Here is a 19,930-nt window from a genome sequence, read left to right on the forward strand (position 1 = left end):
ACCCCTTTGCTAGGGCAGCTCAGGCACGCTTGGACAAGGGTGCTACTAGCCCTTTACCATGCACAGATGATCAGCGGGGCCAGGGAGCTGAAAACGACACCTTCACAAAGGGTAAGCGGGGGGCGGAGGGGGGAAATCTAACACACTATGCCCTGGTCTACACTGATAACTTACATCGGCATAGCTATGTTCCTCGGTGTGAAAAAATCCACAGCTGAGACTTATCTCTGCAGGGTGATGGAAGAATTCTTCCCTTGACCCAGCTACCGCCTGTGGGGGAGGTGGATTAAGTACATGGTGGGAGAACCCATCCCATCTCCGTCGTGAGTGTCTATGCTGAAGCTCTGCAGCCTTTGAAGCTATGCCACTGTAGCGTTTGAAGTGTAGACAGACGCTGCGTAAATTCCGGAGTCCATTGCTGCGCCTGTCTCCTTGCCACTTGATCACACACCCTGGACCAGGCTCAACAGGCTACTCTCCGGTTCGCACAGAGTTGCGGCAACTATGCACCAGCCTGGCCTGGTTTCCTCCCCACATGTGACAGTGGGGCGGTGCTGCAGACGACAGCTCATGCGGTGGAAAAGTGCCCAACCTGACAGCGGGAGGGCAGTTCACAGGGCCGAGCCTCCCTTGCTACTGAGGCTATCCTCCGCTTATAGCACCAGGACCTCGATCTCTTAACGTCTGCATACGTGCACGAGAGAGAGACCTCGATGATCTAACCCTCCCTTCTGGCCTCACAGCTATGCTGCACTCTGTAAAGGGCTAGGAGTCTGGTGGCACCTGGGGCTGTAATGCTGCTCCCTGGTCCCAAACAAGAAGGGAGCCATTATGTCTCAAAGGCCCTATGTTCATTAGACAGGGTATGCCAGTAGATATACCAGGGGCGCCGACTCTGTGCAGTGCTCTGGGGCTGGAACACCCACGGAAAAAAAAATAGTAGGTGCTGAGCACCCACTGGCAGCCCCACAGATCAGCTCCTCCCCCTCTCCCGCCAGGCCTCCCACCCGCTAGTGGGCCCCATCGATCAGCTCCTTCCCCTCCCTCCCAGCACCTCCCGCCTGCTGCGATCAGTTGTTCCGCGGTGTTCAGGAGGTGCTGAGAGGGAGGGGGAGGAGCGGGGGCAGGAAGAGGCAGGGGAGGGGACTTGGGAGAAGAGGTGGAGTGGGGGCAGGGTCTGGGGCGGACCGGGGGCCAAGCTTCCCCCGGGAACTGGGGAAATCGGCACCTCGGAGATATATTAATATACCAGTATAGCTATAGCAGCAAATTCTCCCAAGGGAGCTGCAGCTTGCAGTATAGCTTATATCGGTTCCCCACATGGAATAAGCAATACCCTAGGAGGACTTTTTTGCCACTCTAACTGCATCTACACTAGGGTTTAGGCTGGCATAGGTCTGTCAGCTAGGGTGGTGACTTTTTTCAAACTCCTAACTGAGATAGCGATTCTGGCAAAACTTTTGAGAATAGACAAGGCCTAGGGCACAGTGCCGCCTGGGGTTGCTCCTGGGATGGTGTAGTCTACGTACCAACCCTTACTCAAGGCTGTGCCCAAGGACACCATCTAGACCAAAGGGAGGAAAAGGATCAAATGAAAGAAGGTGCCAAACTGTTCTGGTTAATCCAGCCCTATCTTTTTATATACTCCCCATGTTATGTTCCTGGCATACAAACAGAGACATTAGATAAAAACATAAAATACTCTTTCTGGGAGGTTGCAACATAGCACTGCTTGACTTCTTAGAATCCAGAACACTAATGCACAAGAACCAAAAACAGAGAGAGATAAAGCAGGCTGCTCCCTAAGGCAGCAAAGTACAACTCACTCCACCTTGCTTCCCTCCAGAACCCCCTACCCTGCAAGCAAGACAAGGAAAACCTCAAAGAATGTAAAGTGTCAGATTACAATTTTAACAGTTTGCAATACGTCACACTCTGCTCATCTGGTTAGTGGGTTTAGGGTCAGATCCTATAACTCCCTCCCCATCCACCCCCAACATTGACTCCATTGGCTAAAGAGTGAATGAAGCTACAGGATTCACCCCTGATACCAATAGGACACATGAAGAGTGGTTCAGAAGAGGCAAGATTCCCCAAGGGTAAGAAGCTGATCCTACCAAAAGAGGTGCTAGGGGGGTAGATCTGACTGCACAAAGGAGGACACCAGTGGAGACAAGAACCAAACAAACCTGAGCTGGGTAAGGTAGAGGAGCCCGAAGTCTCCCACAATGTGCCCCAAATCCAGGGAAGGGGAAGAGCACTTCTGCTTTAGTGGGGAGGACTGAAGGCCTCTGCCCCCTCCTCACAGCCTACACTGGAGTCAAATCCAAGAAGTAGGAGAGGGGCTTGCATGCAATTTGGAAGGGCAGTTGATAGTACACCTAGGCTGGGCAGTAGACCAAGCAAATGTCATGCCTCTGCCTTTACACTCATGAATTTCCCTGTGATGTCCCACCCTCTCTATAGCAGCTGTGATCATGCACCGAGCTGGGAAGAGTAGCAAAGGACTAGGCTCCTGACCCTTTCAGTTCAAGGGTTGGGTGGAGGAAAGGCACAAAGGATTCCCTTACATTGTCCATGCATGGTAGGACCCTGCTCCCTTCCTGCCCAGAATGGAGGGCACACAGGGAAAGAGCAGCCATGGGTGGACGATGGCCTCAAAAAGCTCCTAATCACCAGTCTCCCTGTTGTCCAAGCCCCCTCCCCTCCAAAGTGTTCCAAACCCCAGCCTCTGACCCCCAATGTGTTCCTGCCCCTCACCTCCCTGCCCCCAGCCTCTGACCCCCAATGTGTTCCTGCCCCTCACCTCCCTGCCCCCAGCCTCTGACCCCCAATGTGTTCCTGCCCCTCACCTCCCTGCCCCCAGCCTCTGACCCCCAATGTGTTCCTGCCCCTCACCTCCCTGCCCCCAGCCTCTGACCCCCAATGTGTTCCTGTTCCCCACCTCCCTGCCCCCAGCCTCTGACCCCCAATGTGTTCCTGTTCCCCACCTCCCTGCCCCTCCAGCCTCTGACCCCTGTGTTCCTGCCCCTCACCTCCCTGCCCCCAGTCTCTGACCCCCAATGTGTTCCTGTTCCCCACCTCCCTGCCCCTCCAGCCTCTGACCCCTGTGTTCCTGCCCCCAACCTCCCTTCTGTCCCATGCCAATGCACTCCCCCCCATTCCCTGCCCCCCCAGCCTCTGACCACCAACATGTTCCTGCCCCCAGCCTCCCTACTGCCCCCCACTGCACTCCTCCGCACACTCCCTGCCCCCCATCTCCCAGCCTTTGACCCCCAACGTGTTCCTGGCCCCCACCTCCCTGCCCCCAGCCTCTGACCCCGCCAGCCTTTGACCCCCAACGTGTTCCTGGCCCCCACCTCCCTGCCCCCAGCCTCTGACCCCCCCAGCCTTTGACCCCCAACGGGTTCCTGCCCCCAGCCTCCCTGCTGCCCCATCCCACCGCACTCCTCCCCACCCCGGTGCTCCAGCCCCCCAGCCGCGGGACGAGCCGTGGCCCAGCCGCGGGCGGGGGTGGCCCGGCTCCCCGGCCAGCCGTGGCCCGAGCGGAGCCGCAGGACGCTTGGCAGCGGCGGGGGAGGCTGGCTCGGCGGCGGCTGCCGCGGTGCGGGGGGGAGCCCGTCCTGCGCCAGGCGGCGGAGCCAGAGCCCCGGCGCCGGAGCAGAGCAGCGGCTGCACCACGAGCTGCGGCAGCAGCAGCCGCCGCCGCCTCCGCACCTGCCCCCCAGCCGCTCCCCATGGATGTCAAGGCAGCGCCCAACGGGGTGGCCACCATCGAGGACAGGATCTTACGGATCACGGGCTACTACGGCTATTACCCCGGCTACTCCAGCCAGAAAAGTAAGCCCCGCGCCTCGCCCCCTCCCCGCTCGCCCCTGGGTGGGGGGCGGATTTTCCTCGGGGGGGGGCGGCATTGCAAAGAAGCAGGAGCGGCCGTGGGCAAGAGGGGCCGGCTTCGGCAAGTGCCTCTCCCCCAGCCTGGGGTGGTTGCAAAGGAAACCAGGGGCTAGTTTTTGGCCGGCACTTGCAAATGGGGGGGGGGGTTGCAAAAGCTGCCCCGGAGCGTGATTTTGGGGGTGGGGGAGGGATGCGAGGGGGGCGCTGGGGTTTGCTTGCGGGGCTGGCGGGCGGGCTTCCTCCGCGTGGTTGTGACTGCGCCGTGGGGCTTTGCTTTGATCTCGCGTGTTAGCCAAGCTCTGGCAATTGCAGGGTAACGGAGCCAGCAGGCGTGGAGGGAGCCCAGCGCCCGGCTGCTGCTCGGTGTGCAGTGCGGCTCCTCACCCACAAACTGTTTCACCCCCATTTAGTTACTCGGGAGGCTTTCAACAGCCGCCTCTCCTTGATAGATGGCAAGTGGCGCTGCTCGCCTAAAAGATCCCCCCCCTCCACACACACTTCCTTAAAAGTCAGATGGGAATTTAAATCCCCCCCCCCCCCCCCCAAATAAAACTGTTGTACAGGTAGCGTTGCCTTTTCCGGTAAGTTAGATCATGGGGTTGCTGAAGCCGTAGGAGATTTGCGATGCCTGGAGCTGCTGCAGAACCATCGCTCATATTTACAGACCATGGGGTGTAGTAGGTTTCTCGCAGTCATTAGTTTTCCAGCTGTGTCTGGAGCCACTCTTTCCTCTACAGTCAGATATTATGGAAGAGACACGTCATTATTTTAGAATTTACCTGCCTGTAGCGCACAGAGATGATTTGTTCTCTTCTCTGAATACTTATTGGCAAGTTAAACTAAACGGGTTTGGTTTTGCTTTTTGAAACGAGGGATTGAGAGATCGTGGATTTAGACCCTGATTTGCTACAACGAATTCATGGTTGAGGCCAACTAATTAGGCGATCCCAGTAGAACAGATAAAATGACAGAGCTCAGAAGAAGACAAGGAATGTTGATTGTACAGCCTGTGTGCCCTGTGTTATATGCTTCAGTCCTGCAGTCATTACTTGGGCAAAACTCCCATTGAAGTCTGCAGGAATTTTGCTTGACTCGCTAATCTCAGTCCAGAGAGTGAAGCTCTGAAAAAACAGGTTTAGCATTTCACTTTGTTTTGGGAAGGTTTAAATATATATCACTCCTCTCTAGTAGCTGTTTTAACATAAGACAGGTAGAATATTCATTTTCCGTACAAAACTTAATTGTATAGGGTTAGATTTTTCCAGAAAAAAAAGCAATGAATTACAGAGTGATTTTTCTTCATGCTACTTTAATATAAAACTTCTCTGGTGAAGGCTTTTTTTTTTTAAGCTGGAGAAGCAAAAATGAAAGCAAGTGCTCCTTGTAGAAATTAAATATTTTTGCTTTTCACGTTTTTAATTAAGAACAGTGGGGTTTTGGCAGCTGGGAAAGCTTTAGAATGTTTCTGTGAAACTATAAATGTCCCGGTGCTCTCTAGAACCATTTATTTTTTTAAACAATGGAAGTTAATCTAATGAAAAGCGATTCACTTTTTTCACTTGCAAAAGTTACACATTAGGATTTTATCGTTTAATAATTATTTTGCATTTTGCAAAAGCTCAAATGGCCACACATGATACTTAAAATGCGGTGACTAAAACCCGAAGTTGAAACAGTGGCCAGTGCATGTGTGAACGGAAAAAATTTAAGTGGGAAAAAAAATAAAGAACAATCTGTTTTCTATGGCTGTTTAAACTCTCTGTGGAATCAAAGGAGATAACCACTTCTAAAAGGTACAACACAACCAGCTAGCCTTAATGGCAAGAATAAACCGAGGGTCGACCAACAAAGTGCCAATACTAGACACATGCTCACAGGCTTTATACTTGATATGCGAGAGACTAGCCAGACAATGAAACACAATATAAAATTCTTCGGTCGCATGCAGCTGGGAAACAAACAAACTGAGTAAATCCACCGCATGAGATTATTTGGAGGGTACCAGCAGTGTGCTAGGTACATTGGGCAATAGAGTAGGTAGGTCATTTGATGTGTCTCTAGCAACACAGTCAAGCCAGGACTTTTTGAAGAGTAGCTAGGAAGACACACCAAACAGGAATAACAACATGTGGAAGTAATGTGATGGTTCAATCCACTGACCAGTGAAACCTGATCAAGGTGGGCCTATTCCTGAAGTCTGGCAAAAAAAAAAAAAAAAAAAAACCCTCCAGTGGAGAACAATCGAGAGATTTGCTAAATATGGATAGGGGGTAAAGACTTAAGTACGTTGCCTCAGGTTTGCTTTGACAGCAAAACGGGGTTTTTATATCTGCTGCAATACAGCCTTCTTCTACGTACACTCTGTATCAAAATGCATGGTTGAGTGAGGCCCTGATATTGCAATTCTGCATAGGTAGGTTGCTGAAGTCGGTGGGGCTTTGCCTGGGTGCAGGAGGGTTTCCTGCATTGCGCTGAGTGCAGGAGCAGGGGCTTAAATATCCTACAAATTGAACATGTTACAGATTTCAGAAAACACGCTTGGAGGCCAACACTCATGATTATATTGCAAGCCTCTTGATATATGGTGTTTTTCTTAGAGCCCCAGGGACTAGAAGCAGGTGATTAGGTGTGAAATGTGGCTTTCATTTGAAAAAACAAACCAAAATAAGCTTCTGGTCCTCATGGTTGCAGAGAAAAGCTTGAAAATGTGACCCGAGTTCACCTAAATAGTCAAAAACTAGAAAGGAAATAAAAACAACACTATTAAAAAAAAAATCTCGTGATCTTTAAGCCAGTGTCATGATATTTGGAACCTGAATTGTGATTTTTGAGGGCTTGCAACTGGCAATACAGAAAGACTAGTGATTTTAGCTGACTCAGTTTTTGGGTGCAAACGTAAGACATCTTAAAGGGTGGGTGCTCTGAAAAATCAGCCGTCCTTCGGGTGTCTCAAGATGGGGACTTCAAATCTGGGCACACCCATAATCACTAGTCACTTTTGAAAATCTTGGGTGGGAGATTTTTCTGTGTTACTTTATTTAGGTTAAAATATATTCTGAAAATTATTTTAGTGATTTTTAAAAATTAGTATCTCTTACTTTGCACTGTTTTATGCAGTTGTAATTCTGAGAATCCAGACATTATACATATTAAGTATATAGATACTGAATAGATTGATATTCTAAATTGACTTCAGTGGAGCCAGGATTTCACTCTAAGTCCTCCAAGTAAAGCGTAATGCATAGGCCTCTTGCTGGCCCGCACGACAGGGATGAATTTCACTCATTAGAGAACAAAGTGTGTTTCCAGTGTGAAGTAATGGGAAGATGAAATAAAGATATGATGTCTGTGAAATATAGTGATGAAGATCAATGAGTGACATAATAGCTGATCTTACAAAAAGGCAGAAACACAGTATTTTCTAGGGAATGTCTTTAGTCCAACTGGTACAGTATGTGAGCGTGAAGCTATGGAAAACGTGCGTGTGCGTATGTCAGTCCTATCAGTCTGCAGAGTAATAGATACTTTTCTTTTGTCTATTCATTCTAAAAAAAGTAGCTAAAGAAGTAAAAGGTTTTATTTATTCTAGCGGCGCTGTACTCTATCATTAACTAATATTTTGATCCTTGCTAAAATACGCATTTTACAAAAAGTTTACATTGCATGAAATGTAGCATTAGAAATTGAGACACTTCTGAATATGCTAATTTACAGGGGTGAGTTTTCCCATCTGCCTGTATGTAGTTGATCTCATCTAGAACTTGGGCCCCTCTTTAGGAATAAGAGAAGATAGTTCTCTGTCCTGCCTACTCCCAATACGGATGGGCCCTTTCCAAAAACTAATACCATGTCTTCCTGCGTATAAGGTGATTTGTGTATAACTTGATGCCATCATTCCCCAATGTAAAATGTATAGAAGTGTGTAAAAGCTCCCTGGCTCGTAAGCTAAAGAAGAGGTTGCCCTTCTTTTCTGTTAGGTCCCTAAAGGATTTGCAAGAGTAAGAGTGTCCATTGTGCACCATGGCTGCACTGGCCCAGAAAAGAGATTCCAGGTTCTGACCTTGAGTGATAGGCAATGCACACCAGCAGGCAGGGTGGGAGAGGATATGATTGCTATCTTTAAATATATCAGAGGGGTAAATACAAGGGAGGGAGAGGAATTATTCCAGCTTAGTACTAATCTGGACACGAGAACGAATGGATATAAACTGGCCGTGGGGAAGTTCAGGCTTGAAATTAGACGAAGGTTTCTGACCATCAGAGGGGTGAAATATTGGAACGGCCTTCCGAGGGAAACGGTGGGGGCGACGGACCTGTCTGGTTTTAAGATTAAGTTAGATAAGTTTATGGAGGGAATGGTTTAATGGTCAAACATAGTAGCCAAAGAATACCAAGCAATGGTAGGTAAATAATATAATGGCTAACAGGGGTCAGGCTGGAGACTCTTGCCTAAATGCTCGGGGTCTTACTGATCGCCATATTTGGGGTCGGGAAGGAATTTTCCTCCAGGGTAGATTGGCTGAGCCCTGGAGGTTTTTCGCCTTCCTCCGCAGCATGGGGCAGGGATCACTAGCAGGAGGGTCTCTGCCAATTGAAATCACTAAACCCCAGGATTGGGGACTTCAACAGCAGAGTCCAGGGAAGGGGTAGGGACGATTTTGTGGCCTGCAGCATGCAGGGGGTCAGACCAGATGATCATAATTGGTCCCTTCTGACCTTAAAGTCTATGAGTCTATGAGAGGAAAGGGAGAACTGGAGACACAATAACCATCCCTTCTGTGTGGACAAGCGTGTTCACTAGAATTGCCAATTTTATAGTATATAAAAACCAGAAACTTTGTAATATATAAAAAATGGAACCTTCCCTGCCCTGCCCCTTCCCGCTGAGGTCCCACCCCTACTGTGCCCCTTCCCCCAAAGCCCCGCCTCTGCCCAGCCCCTTCCTCCTGAGGCCCCAACCTCATTCACTGCTCTTTCCCCCTCCCCCCGTCACTTGCTGCTCTTCCCCTCCTGTGTGGGTTGGGAGGGACTTGCCTGCAGAGCCAGGACTTGGAGCTGCAGCCGCGCAATGCAGCTGGGAGGTGGCCCTGGCTGAGTAGGGCCTGGCGCGGGTGATGACTCGGCGCTTCCCCCCCCGCAGTAGATCCGACCGGACACTGTTGGGTCCCTTTTTCGACTGGACTGTTGGCCACCCTCGTGTTCACCAATGTGTTACCTCTCAGTACGGGCGAGGGATAGCTCACTGGTTTGAGTATTGGCCTGCTAAACCTAGGGTTGTGAGTTCAATCCTTGAGGAGGCCATCTGGGGCAAAAATCTGTCTGCAGATTGGTCCTGCTTTGACTGGACTAAATGATCTCCTGAGGTCCCTTCCAACCCTGATATTCTATGATTCTGTTTATCTTAGGTCTTTCTATAGCGCTCATCACTGTAGTATCTAAGCACTTAAGGATAGTAAGAGTCTATTGCAGAGATCTTCATAGCACAAGCCTCACCTGAGACAGACTCCACAGGGGCTGCAGACAGGTGTTCTCTGGGTCCCTGCTAGGATCCTGGTCGGCAGACGCACTCTGAGCGGAATGAACACCCTGCAGCATGAACAGTGCGTAGGTGAGTCTGAACCGCCTGGGCTGGCTGACAGGGATCGGGAAAGAATCTAGATGCTGCTGCAGAACATGCCCTCTGATATCAACTTACATCAGTCCAGATGCTGCATATTATTATGCCATAGGGCTTTGCTGTGTGCAGACATTTTTTGGCAAGCTGCCAGCGGTGCCAGGATGTCTGGTGATTGGCAGCATCAGGACCACGTGCAGAGGGAGCTGTCCAGTGCCATCAACAGCAGTCCTGTCCTCTTTACGGGATACACAGCTGAATACTTTACCGGGATTCTTACAGTGAATGCAGAGTATGGCTTACTACCACTTCACTGTGTAGCTTTATCACGGCACCGTGACCTTACTTAGCACTCTGGGATGAAGGAGTGAATGTGGCCGTGTGTACGTGCAGATGTAGAAAATAAGACATTTATTTTGTTAGCTTGATATAGAAGCTTCCAGTTTTTAGTGATTTATTTTGACAATTTGAGTCCTGATTCAGCAAAGCATTTAAGCACATGCTTAACTTTAAGCCAATTGGATTTAATCCTGCGTTTAACGTTAAGCATGTGCTTTGTTGGATCAGGTTGGGATTACACACTTGCTTGGGATTACACACATAGCTTCCCCAGCTCCAGCCCACAGCTTTTACCCTTTAAAAATAAGAAGTCACGATGCAGAAACAAACTCCAAAACAATGCAGTGAATTGTCTTCTGGCTGTTACAGTAGCTGTGTCAATAGCTCTGCTATAGTAAGAAGCACACGACAGAACTAGAACGTCTCAACATTTACCAAGTGACATGCCCTGCAGGCAGGTCGCCACTTTCAGTGAGGAAAATGAAGTCCTGATCTGTTTTCTGGAAACAGCCTGACACGGCTGTTGTGCTTTCTGTAGACCTCTCCTCTACCGCCAAAGCATGATTTTAAGATACTCAGTGCATACAGAACGTGTGATTGGGTGGTGTAATTTAATTTGTAAAGAAAGATCCTTTGAACTTGTTGGAAGATGACAGAAGTCTGGATGAGCTATGTTTGGGGCAGGACCTAAGATGGGGCAAAGGTGACTAAGGCCAGGTCTATCCTGAAAGGTTAGGTCAACCCAGCTACATCGCTCAGGAGTATGAAATATCCACACCCCGATTGATGTTGTTAAGCCAACCTAACCCCTGGTGTAGACAGTGCTAGGGCAGTGGAAGAACTCTTCCGTCGACGTAGCGACTGCCTCCTGGGAAGTTGGATAAAGTACAGGGACAGGAGAATGCCTCCATCACTGTAGTCAGTGTCTACACTGAAGCGCTACCGTGGCGCAGCTGTAGCATTTCCAGTGAAATCAAAGCCTTAACACCATAGTTCCTTCCTCTTGACACCAGCCAGGAATTCCCTGATGCATGGGAATCCTGGGCTGCTCTGTCAGGGCAACTTTCTAGCTTTTTTTGATGCTACGGGGGTCAAAGATCTAACCCATAATTCACAAATCCCATCAGTTCTGAGTGAATGAAGCAGAGATCCGGGTACAGAACATGTGACTGTGTAGCTATTACCTTACAGCCTGTTTACAAGCACAACATTAACAAATACATGTGTATCTGGCTTTTTTTAAGATATGAGATTTCTGTGCACGAAAGGAAAAAGTGATCTTTGATTCAAAGTGTAGTCTAAAGAAGGTGCCAGAGCAGACTAGAAAAGGGGTGGGATAGTTCCTCCAGGAAGGTGATTATTATCTGTCTTTCAAGATGTGAAAAATGTAGATAGCTCTCAAGAGCCCCAAGTGGAAGTACATTATGAAAGTGTTTCTCACAAGTGAAAGGAATGAAATAGATATTCTTTACTGACCATATTCTGGCTGTTCAGTGCGCATCATTTTTAATGTAATAAATCCATATTTTGTGTAGTTGCTGCATTTAGTAATATTGCTGCACCTCTGCTAAAGTCTTGTGGGTGGAACTCAAGAATGTGCTTGTGAATGATACTCTGGTATTAATAATAATGCTTCGGTAGTGTCATGCATTTGAGGAACTCAAAGCCCTTCAAAGGAAGGATGGTCTTGTGGTTCAGCCTTCTAGCTAGGAGCCCAGTGATCAGGCTTCAGTACTTGGCTTCAGTACTTTGTGACCCTGAGCAAGTCACCTCGACCCAGATTTTTAAAGGTACTTAAGTGTTGCTCATTTTCAAAGACAATGCTGCCTTTCATTTTGGTCAGTGAAATGTTCATTTGCATTCTTCACTGGATATTCATGGGCGTTACATTGCATCACACTGTGTAGAGTAACAGAGTTAACTGTGTTGTACAGGACTGAGGCAGGGGGATCTCTCAAAGCAGAGTACAGCACACACCGCATCTTGATGGAGGGACTGTCATGAACCAGCCTCCTCTCCCATTTACAGTCGCATCACCCATGTGGTGCCTACAGAAATTGCTTCTAGCTGTGTCTCTCTAGCTGTCTTTAATATGATAAAAGCTTTCTGTGTAAAATCAATCACCTTCCCTACATTCACTCTTCAGTCCATCTCTTTCTCTTTTCAGTTCATTCTCTTCTCCTCCCACCATTCCCCTGGATATATTGCCCATAAGCCCCCTTTCCATTTCTCTTCTGCTGATGGTGCAGTCCCAGGCAAATACTGTGAAACATGGTTAGGAGCACTGGATTGAATTCTGAGCAGCTGTTTGCTGCATCTGTATGTGTTCCCTTTTTATTAGCGATTTGTTCATGCAAACATATCTTTGTGCAAGCGTTTGGCGAATGGCTGGTTTTCTGGCTCACCCACTTGCTGCTGGTTGAACCCTAGTGGCTGGAATTTGTTCACATACACCTGGTGTTGGGTAATGAAAACCTCTGTAAAAATCAGTGTCTCTTTGTGGATAATCTGCAAATAGAAAAAGGGCTGAATTCGCTGGACCCACTCTACTCAATAAGGGTGGAATTCACTCCTATGCAGAATGCCCTCAATGTAGGCTTTATCCTGGCTTTCTGCACGGGGGTGTATTTCACACTTAAGGGAGGCAAGGCTAGAGTCATGTCTGCTTCATATACAGGTTTTTCTAACACCAGAATGATAGAGTTGTAGGAAACTAAATAAGAGTCTGCTAGAGTTTTTTAGATGATGATTGACGTTCAAGAGTGAAGGCCACAGGTGTTCAGCTTCTCACCCAGGCAAATAAAGCCTCTTTATTGCTGCTTTAAAAAAATGCAGCTGCTTCCCGGTCTACAGCTGGAATGAACAAACAGTGCTGGTAAAACAGGCTCTTCCGTCCCTGGCATCAAGTTTTTACACTTCCTTTTGTTGCCCACGTTACCAGTCTGACGCGTGGGTTAATCTCAATGTTAGCTGTGAAAGATGGCTTTGAGTGGAACGCTGTAGAGGCGATAGAGTCCAGGAGGCACACTTCTATGTTTAGGTTGAACGAGGTAAATCACTGGTTGCCACCGACCCATCCCTGAAGAATCCAAGCTGACATATGACGTTGTTTGAAAGAATGGGAGGGGAATCTCAGTTTCTCTTTTAGGGTATTTTAAGGCTCTTCGAGTATTTTGCCTGGTCACTGTCTATCTTAGGTACTTCTATGACCCCTGTTACTATCGTATCTGAATATCTCACAGTCTTTAAGGAAAGTGTCATGTGGGGTGTATGTGTAGTCAAGAACCTGCCATCCTGAAGCTTTGCCACACCCAGTTGGGCTGGTATGTAGAGGTGGATTGCATAGCATCCTCTGAGGACAGAATGCTCCTGCTGACTGGTCCTATTGTTCATTCTACTGGATCTCGGAATAAAGAATAAATACTCCCTGGGAGAGAAGCAAAATCGTGAAGAGTTTGCAATAAATAAATAAATGGAGATATCCCATCTCCTAGAACTGGAAGGGATCTTGAAAGGTCATCAAGTCCAGCCCCCTGCCTTCACTAGCAGGACCAAGTACTGATTTTGCTCCAGATCCCTAAGTGGCCCCCTCAAGGATTGAACTCACAACCCTGAGTTTAGCAGGCCAATGCTCAAACCACTGAGCTATCCCTCCCCCCATAAATGACTGAACTCCACTCTCCACCCAACTGGCACATACACTAAGTGCAGCCATGGTGAGTGAAGCCAAGAAAATGTCATCTTCATCCCTATCAAACCTCACAGTTCTGTGGATGGGGTCTCACCATCTCCACAATAGTTGGTAGAATGGCCTAGAATAACATTTTGGCCTTGCCCTGTGGCGATAACTTGTCCAGAAAACCTTGACCATCATGCTGAACTGCAAGCATCAGAACCAAGTGACAGTTGGGCCAGATAGCTATCTAAGGCACTTATATGGTCTCCATCAGTGTAGTACCTGGGTGTCTCACAATCCTCTCAACATCCCTGTGAGGTAGGGAAGTGCTATCCCCATTTTACAGATGGCAAATTGAGGCACACAGAAGCTAAGTGACTTACTCCAAGGCCATGCAGGAAATCTGTGGAGGTGCAAGGAACTGAATTTGAGTTTCCTGAGTCCTAAACTAGCCACTGAACCATCCTCCCGCTTTTACTCCCTTCCACCGTGCAATCCCAAGTGACTGATTTTGAAAATATAGAAAATATTTCCAGGACTGTCTGTTCTATTCTGTATAGGGTTTTTATACTGTGCTCATCACTAAAGTATCAGCGCACGATCCAGTAGTGCTTTAAGCTGTGTGACTTCACATCTGTCATGTGGTATTTGTTCTCTCAACCTCTGCCCAGAGGGAGAAGCATATGCAGTGCAGTGTTTTGTTTTGGGAGATGGATTAAAAAAAATTTTTTTTTGGATAAATATACCTGTGGCTATGCATTTATATTAGAGAAGGCAAGGTCAAATAAATGTACCTTGCACTTGGGATGGAAAATGGTGAGGTATGTGATGGTCTTTAGTTCCTGGGGAAGTTCATTCCACAGTCTGGGACCAGCCCCCCAAGAAAGTTCAGTTTCCCATACAGACAAACTTTACCCTTATTTTTGAGAGTTCCATTGTGCCAGGAGTGAAGTTGTCAAGTGTGGTCTTTGTCCTAGACCTTCAGATGATCTTTAGGTACCATGAGCCCAGGCCAAACACTGGCCAAACACTGGTAGTTCTGCTGATGGGCAACAGCGGCAGCTCTGTCCCGGGGATGACTCCACTAAATTCACCTCAGGTAAAACAGTGACTAGGCCTCCATATACAGAACAAGGGGAGAGACCGAGCCAGAGCCGGCTCTAGCATTTCTGCCGCCCCAAGCAAAAAAAAAAGCCGTGATTGGCGGCGGCAGTTCAGCGGCAGGTCCTTTGCTCCTAGAGGAAAGTGTGGGCCCCTTACTGAATGAGGGAGGCAACCTAGTGACCGAGGATGTGGAAAAAGCTAATGTACTCAATGATTTTTTTGCCTCTGTCTTCACGCACAAGGTCAGCTCCCAGATTGCTGCACTGGGCAGTACAGCATGGGGAGAAGGTGACCAATCCTCTGTGGAGAAAGAAGTGGTTCGGGACTATTTAGAAAAACTGGACGTGCACAAGTCCATGGGGCCGGATGCGCTGCATCCGAGGGTGCTAAAGGAGTTGGCGGGTGAGATTGCAGAGCCATTAGCCATTATTTTTGAAAACTCATGGCGATCGGGGGAGGTCCCAGATGATTGGAAAAAGGCTAATGTAGTGCCCATCTTTAAAAAAGGGAAGAAGGAGGATCCGGGGAACTACAGGCCAGTCAGCCTCACCTCAGTCCCTGGAAAAATCATGGAGCAGGTCCTCAAGGAATCAATTATGAAACGTTTAGAGGAGAGGAAAGTGATCAGGAACAGTCAGCATGGATTCACGAAGGGGAAGTCGTGCCTGACTAACCTAATTGCCTTCTATGATGAGATAACTGGCTCTGTGGATGAGGGGAAAGCAGTGGATGTGTTATTTCTTGACTTTAGCAAAGCTTTTGATACTGTCTCCCACAGTATTCTTGCCACCAAGTTAAAGAAGTATGGGCTGGATGAATGGACTGTAAGGTGGATAGAAAGCTGGCTAGATCGTCGGGCTCAACGGGTAGTGATCAATGGCTCCATGTCTAGTTGGCAGCCGGTTTCAAGTGGAGTGCCCCAAGGGTTGGTCCTGGGGCCGGTTTTGTTTAATATCTTTATTAATGATCTGGAGGATGGTGTGGACTGCACTCTCAGCAAGTTTGCAGATGACACTAAACTAGGAGGCGTGGTAGATACACTAGAGGGTAGGGATCGGATACAGAGGGACCTAGACAAATTAGAGGATTGGGCAGAAAAAAACCTGATGAGGTTCAACAAGAACAAGTGCAGAGTCCTGCACTTAGGACGGAAGAATCCCATGCACTACTACAGACTAGGGACCGAATGGCTAGGTAGCAGTTCTGCTGAAAAGGACCTAGGGGTCACAGTGGACGAGAAGCTGGATATGAGTCAACAGTGTGCTCTTGTTGCCAAGAAGGCTAACGGCATTTTGGGCTGTATAAGTAGGGGCATTGCCAGCAGATCGAGGAACGTGATCGTTCCCCTTTATTCGACATTGGTGAGGCCTCATATGGAATACTGTGTCCAGTTTTGGGCCCCACACTACAAGAAGGATGTGGAAAAATTGGAAAGAGTCCAGCGGAGGGCAACAAAAATGATTAGGGGTCTGGAGCACATGACTTATGAGGAGAGGCTGAGAGAACTGGGATTGTTTAGTCTCCAGAAGAGAAGAATGAGGGGGGATTTGATAGCAGCCTTCAACTACCTGAAGGGGGGTTCCAAAGAGGATGGAGCTCGGCTGTTCTCAGTGGTGGCAGATGACAGAACAAGGAGCAATGGTCTCAAGTTGCAGTGGGGGAGGTCCATGTTGGATATCAGGAAAAACTATTTCACTAGGAGGGTGGTGAAGCACTGGAATGCGTTACCTAGGGAGGTGGTGGAGTCTCCTTCCTTGGAGGTTTTTAAGGCCCGGCTTGACAAAGCCCTGGCTGGGATGATTTAGCTGGGAATTGGTCCTGCTTTGAGCAGGGGGTTGGACTAGATGACCTCTTGAGGTCCCTTCCAACTCTGATATTCTATGATAGGAAGTGAGGGACCTGCCGTCCCCGAATTGCCGCAGGTGCCGCCCCTCTCCCTTGGCCGCCCCAAGCACCTGCTTGTTAAGCTGGTGCCTGGAGCGGGCCCTGGACAGAGCACCAGGCATAAATCACCTTCCTTTCCAATTTTTGTTCCTTCCTGTCTTACGTACTGCGCTCTGCCCAGGTTATATCACTGAATTGCTGCCTGGGAAGCGACTTTCTGGAACTGGTGCAATGGTGCAAATGTGCTCAGCTGCTGAGGAAAGATGCTGTGTAGCCATCTCTCTTCTGTGTGGAGACTGGGTCTTTTGGCGAGCCTTTTCCGTGAGATTTAGCACACACAATTCATCCCAATGTGTAGGAGAGCTATCTGAGAACCTGGGACTGTCCGTATGTCATCTGTCAGGGCTTTCTGGGACAGCAGGCTGCACTAGCTAATGTGATGTGTGTTTAAATTTATCACCTTGATTTAAAATGTCATCTTCTAGTGCATTTTCTTTAGGAACTTTCATTTTGATTGGTTAAAGCTCAGTCACTTTTAGTTCTCTATAAGACAGAACTCAGCAGGCATGTTTTGAGCCCTGCAATTGTGAAACTTGATTGCGCGTTTTAGTGCCACAGGACAGCGGCAGTAATATCAGTCTCCAGTGCGACGCAGTAGAGGGGATTTGAACCTATGACTACTTATATATGATGCACGATGCTTTCTACCGCTCTGCAGAATGAACACCTCGGAGACATACAGCATGCGCAGTAAAGTGGAGACTTCCCCACACAGCCCTCACCAGTGGGTCTGTCCCTGGGCGGATCACTTCTGGGCAGAGGCGACACATAACTGTTGATTGTGGGAAGGGGGCACAATTCTGAACCCACTCCTTGTAAAAAAAAAAAAGAAATAAAAATATAAACCCTGGCAAAAGGCTGGGAGGTGGGCATGTGACACCCCACCCCCCACATCGGCTCTGCTTCTGGGTATGAGAAAGCAGTTAGTTCATTCTCAATCCTTGGCCTCCCTCAGGAGACTACCAGCAAATATAGCTGGCCTGAAAGGGGAAGTATGTCTCATGGAAAGTTTAAGAAAAAAAATGATTTTTTCAAATTTTTCACTGTAAAGTTTCCAGTTTACCCCCCCTGTCCCCTTACCACCATTTTTTTGTTTAACTTTTTTTTCTCCCCTTCATCCTGTTTCCATTCTTCCACTGGAAAAAGTAGGCAAAAAAAAAAAATTGTTTCTGAAAACTGAAAAATTTCTGTTTTTTTTTTTTTTTTGGCCAAAAACCTGGAAAATTTCATAACCCCCGCAACATTTGTTTTGGGGAAAAAGGCCTTTTTGTCAAAACCTTTTTTTCAAATGAAAAACTTTGACTAGTTCTGCCAGCAAAGCTTATCAGTTCAAGCCAATGCGGTAGCACTTGTCCCTGGAGAACAGAGTGCCATATGGGGTATGTCTACACAGCATTTTGGAGTGAGTCTCCCAGTTCGGGTCGACTGACTTGGGCTAGCGGGGCTCACACCAGTGCTCTACAAATCGCTGTATAGACAGTGCTTTCAGGTTGCAGCTTGGGCCCAGAAGCCTGAGACTGTCAACCTGGGCTGGGAGCCTTGCTCCAAAATGCCGTGTAGACATACTCATAGTCACAACTTTCAGTCGATGTCTAGCTGGGCTAGATTCTCATTGAAGACCAGAAGGTCGGAGACACTAGCTTATCTATATCACCCATCCCTGCAGTGACTGAGTGCTCGATTTTTAAAAGATCTAGGCACCTAAAGAGGCAGATGGGCACCTTGTGGGATTTTGAAAAGTGCCTCATTGCCTTACATGGATTTTTGCATCTTTAGGCACCTAAAGACCTTTAAAAATCTGGCTCTAGGTGCTTAAGTAACAACCAGAAGCAACATACAAAGCAAACAATGTATTCATGCAGCTGTACTCTAGCCTGGCTGAATTCTTTCTAGATCCCTTTACCAATTCACTGAGAGTTGTAAAGTTATTTTATTACAATATTTGATTTAAATTGGGTTAAATCTTGTTTTAGACATACATAAAAGTGGTAAAATTCTCAGGATTTCAAAAGTCCATGCTTGTTTCCATGAAGTTCAAGAGCAAAGTTGCTAAATATTGAACAAAATATTTGTAACCACTTTCCCATTTTGCAGCCAAATGAACATGTTTGCTCTGTAAGCTTCCACAAAAGCCTGAGGGTAAAATGGACCAATCACTTATTTATAAAATGCTTTGTTTGTTTTTAAAGACATCTAAATTACTTACGTTTGAAAAATGTCTAGTTATCTTTGAAAAATGTTAGCTTCCTGTGCCTTATTTTTCTTTCTCTGTATTGTGTAGTATGAAAACCGGACAAAGTCCCAGTGACTTCTGTGGATGTTTTCATTTTAAGATTTACATTCTAATGGAGACATTTTTGGAAATGTTCAGCTCCCATTTATGCACTTAAATACAGTGGCCATATCTTCTGTACATTGCATTTAGGTGCCTAAATGGAACTGAGCTCCCTGGTTACAAGTGCACAATTCTGCTCTTAACTGCATGGCATTAACTCCCATTGGAGCGTCATAAAAGTTAAAACCATAGTAGCTGAACCCCTGTAGTTGAGGGCAAAATGATTTGTATTGACATCTTGTTTGGTCAAGGTCAAAAGGCGCTGATTTGATATTAATGGGAATCTTGTGGTAATATCTATGATGATCTTAACTATAGAATCATAGAATCGTATGACTGGGAGGAACCTTGAGAGGTCATCTAGTCCAGTCCCCTGCTCTCATGGCAGGACTAAGTATTATCTAGACCATTCCTGACAGGTGTTTGTCTAACCTGCTCTTAAAAATCTCCAGTGATGGAGATTCCACAACCTCCCTAGGCAATTTATTCCAGTGCTTAACCACCCTGACAGTTAGGAAGTTTTTCCTAATGTCCAACCTAAACATTCCTTATTGCAATTTAGGCCCATTGCTTCTTGTCCTATTCTCAGAGGTTAAGGAGAACAATTTACCTCCCTCCTCCTCCTCGTAACAACCTTTTATATACTTGAAAACTGTTATTGTGTCCCCTCTCAGTGTTCTCTTCTCCAGACTAAACAACCCCCAGTTCTTTCAATCTTCCCTCATAGGTCATGTTTTCTAGACCTTTAATAATTTTTGTTGCTCTCCTCTGAATTTTCTCCAATTTGTTCACATCTTTCCTGAAATGTGGCGCCCAGAACTGGACACAATACTCCCGCTGAGGCCTAATCAGCGTGGTGTAGAGAGTAAGTATTACTTCTTCTGTCTTGCTTACAACACTCCTGCTAATACATCCCAGAATGATGTTTTCTTTTCTTGCAACAGCGTTACACTGTTGCCTCATATTTAGCTTGTGATCCACTATGACCCCCAGATCCATTTCCACAGTACTCCTTCCTAGG

General features: G+C 47.4%; 1 protein-coding gene across 1 annotated transcript in view; it reads left to right on the forward strand.

Annotated features, from left to right (window-relative positions):
* Nucleotides 1-3,607: 3,607 nt before the first annotated feature.
* Nucleotides 3,608-19,930, forward strand: part of SLC35F4 (solute carrier family 35 member F4) — a 182,198-nt gene continuing 165,875 nt past the window's right edge. Inside the window, exon 1 of the mRNA XM_005295518.4 lies at nucleotides 3,608-3,840. Within this exon, the coding sequence (XP_005295575.1) occupies nucleotides 3,738-3,840 (103 nt within the window). The 5' untranslated portion in view covers nucleotides 3,608-3,737. The remainder of the gene's footprint in view (nucleotides 3,841-19,930) is intronic.

This window comes from Chrysemys picta, chromosome 4 (assembly GCF_011386835.1).
Source record: "Chrysemys picta bellii isolate R12L10 chromosome 4, ASM1138683v2, whole genome shotgun sequence".
Taxonomy (NCBI): Eukaryota; Metazoa; Chordata; order Testudines; family Emydidae; genus Chrysemys; species Chrysemys picta.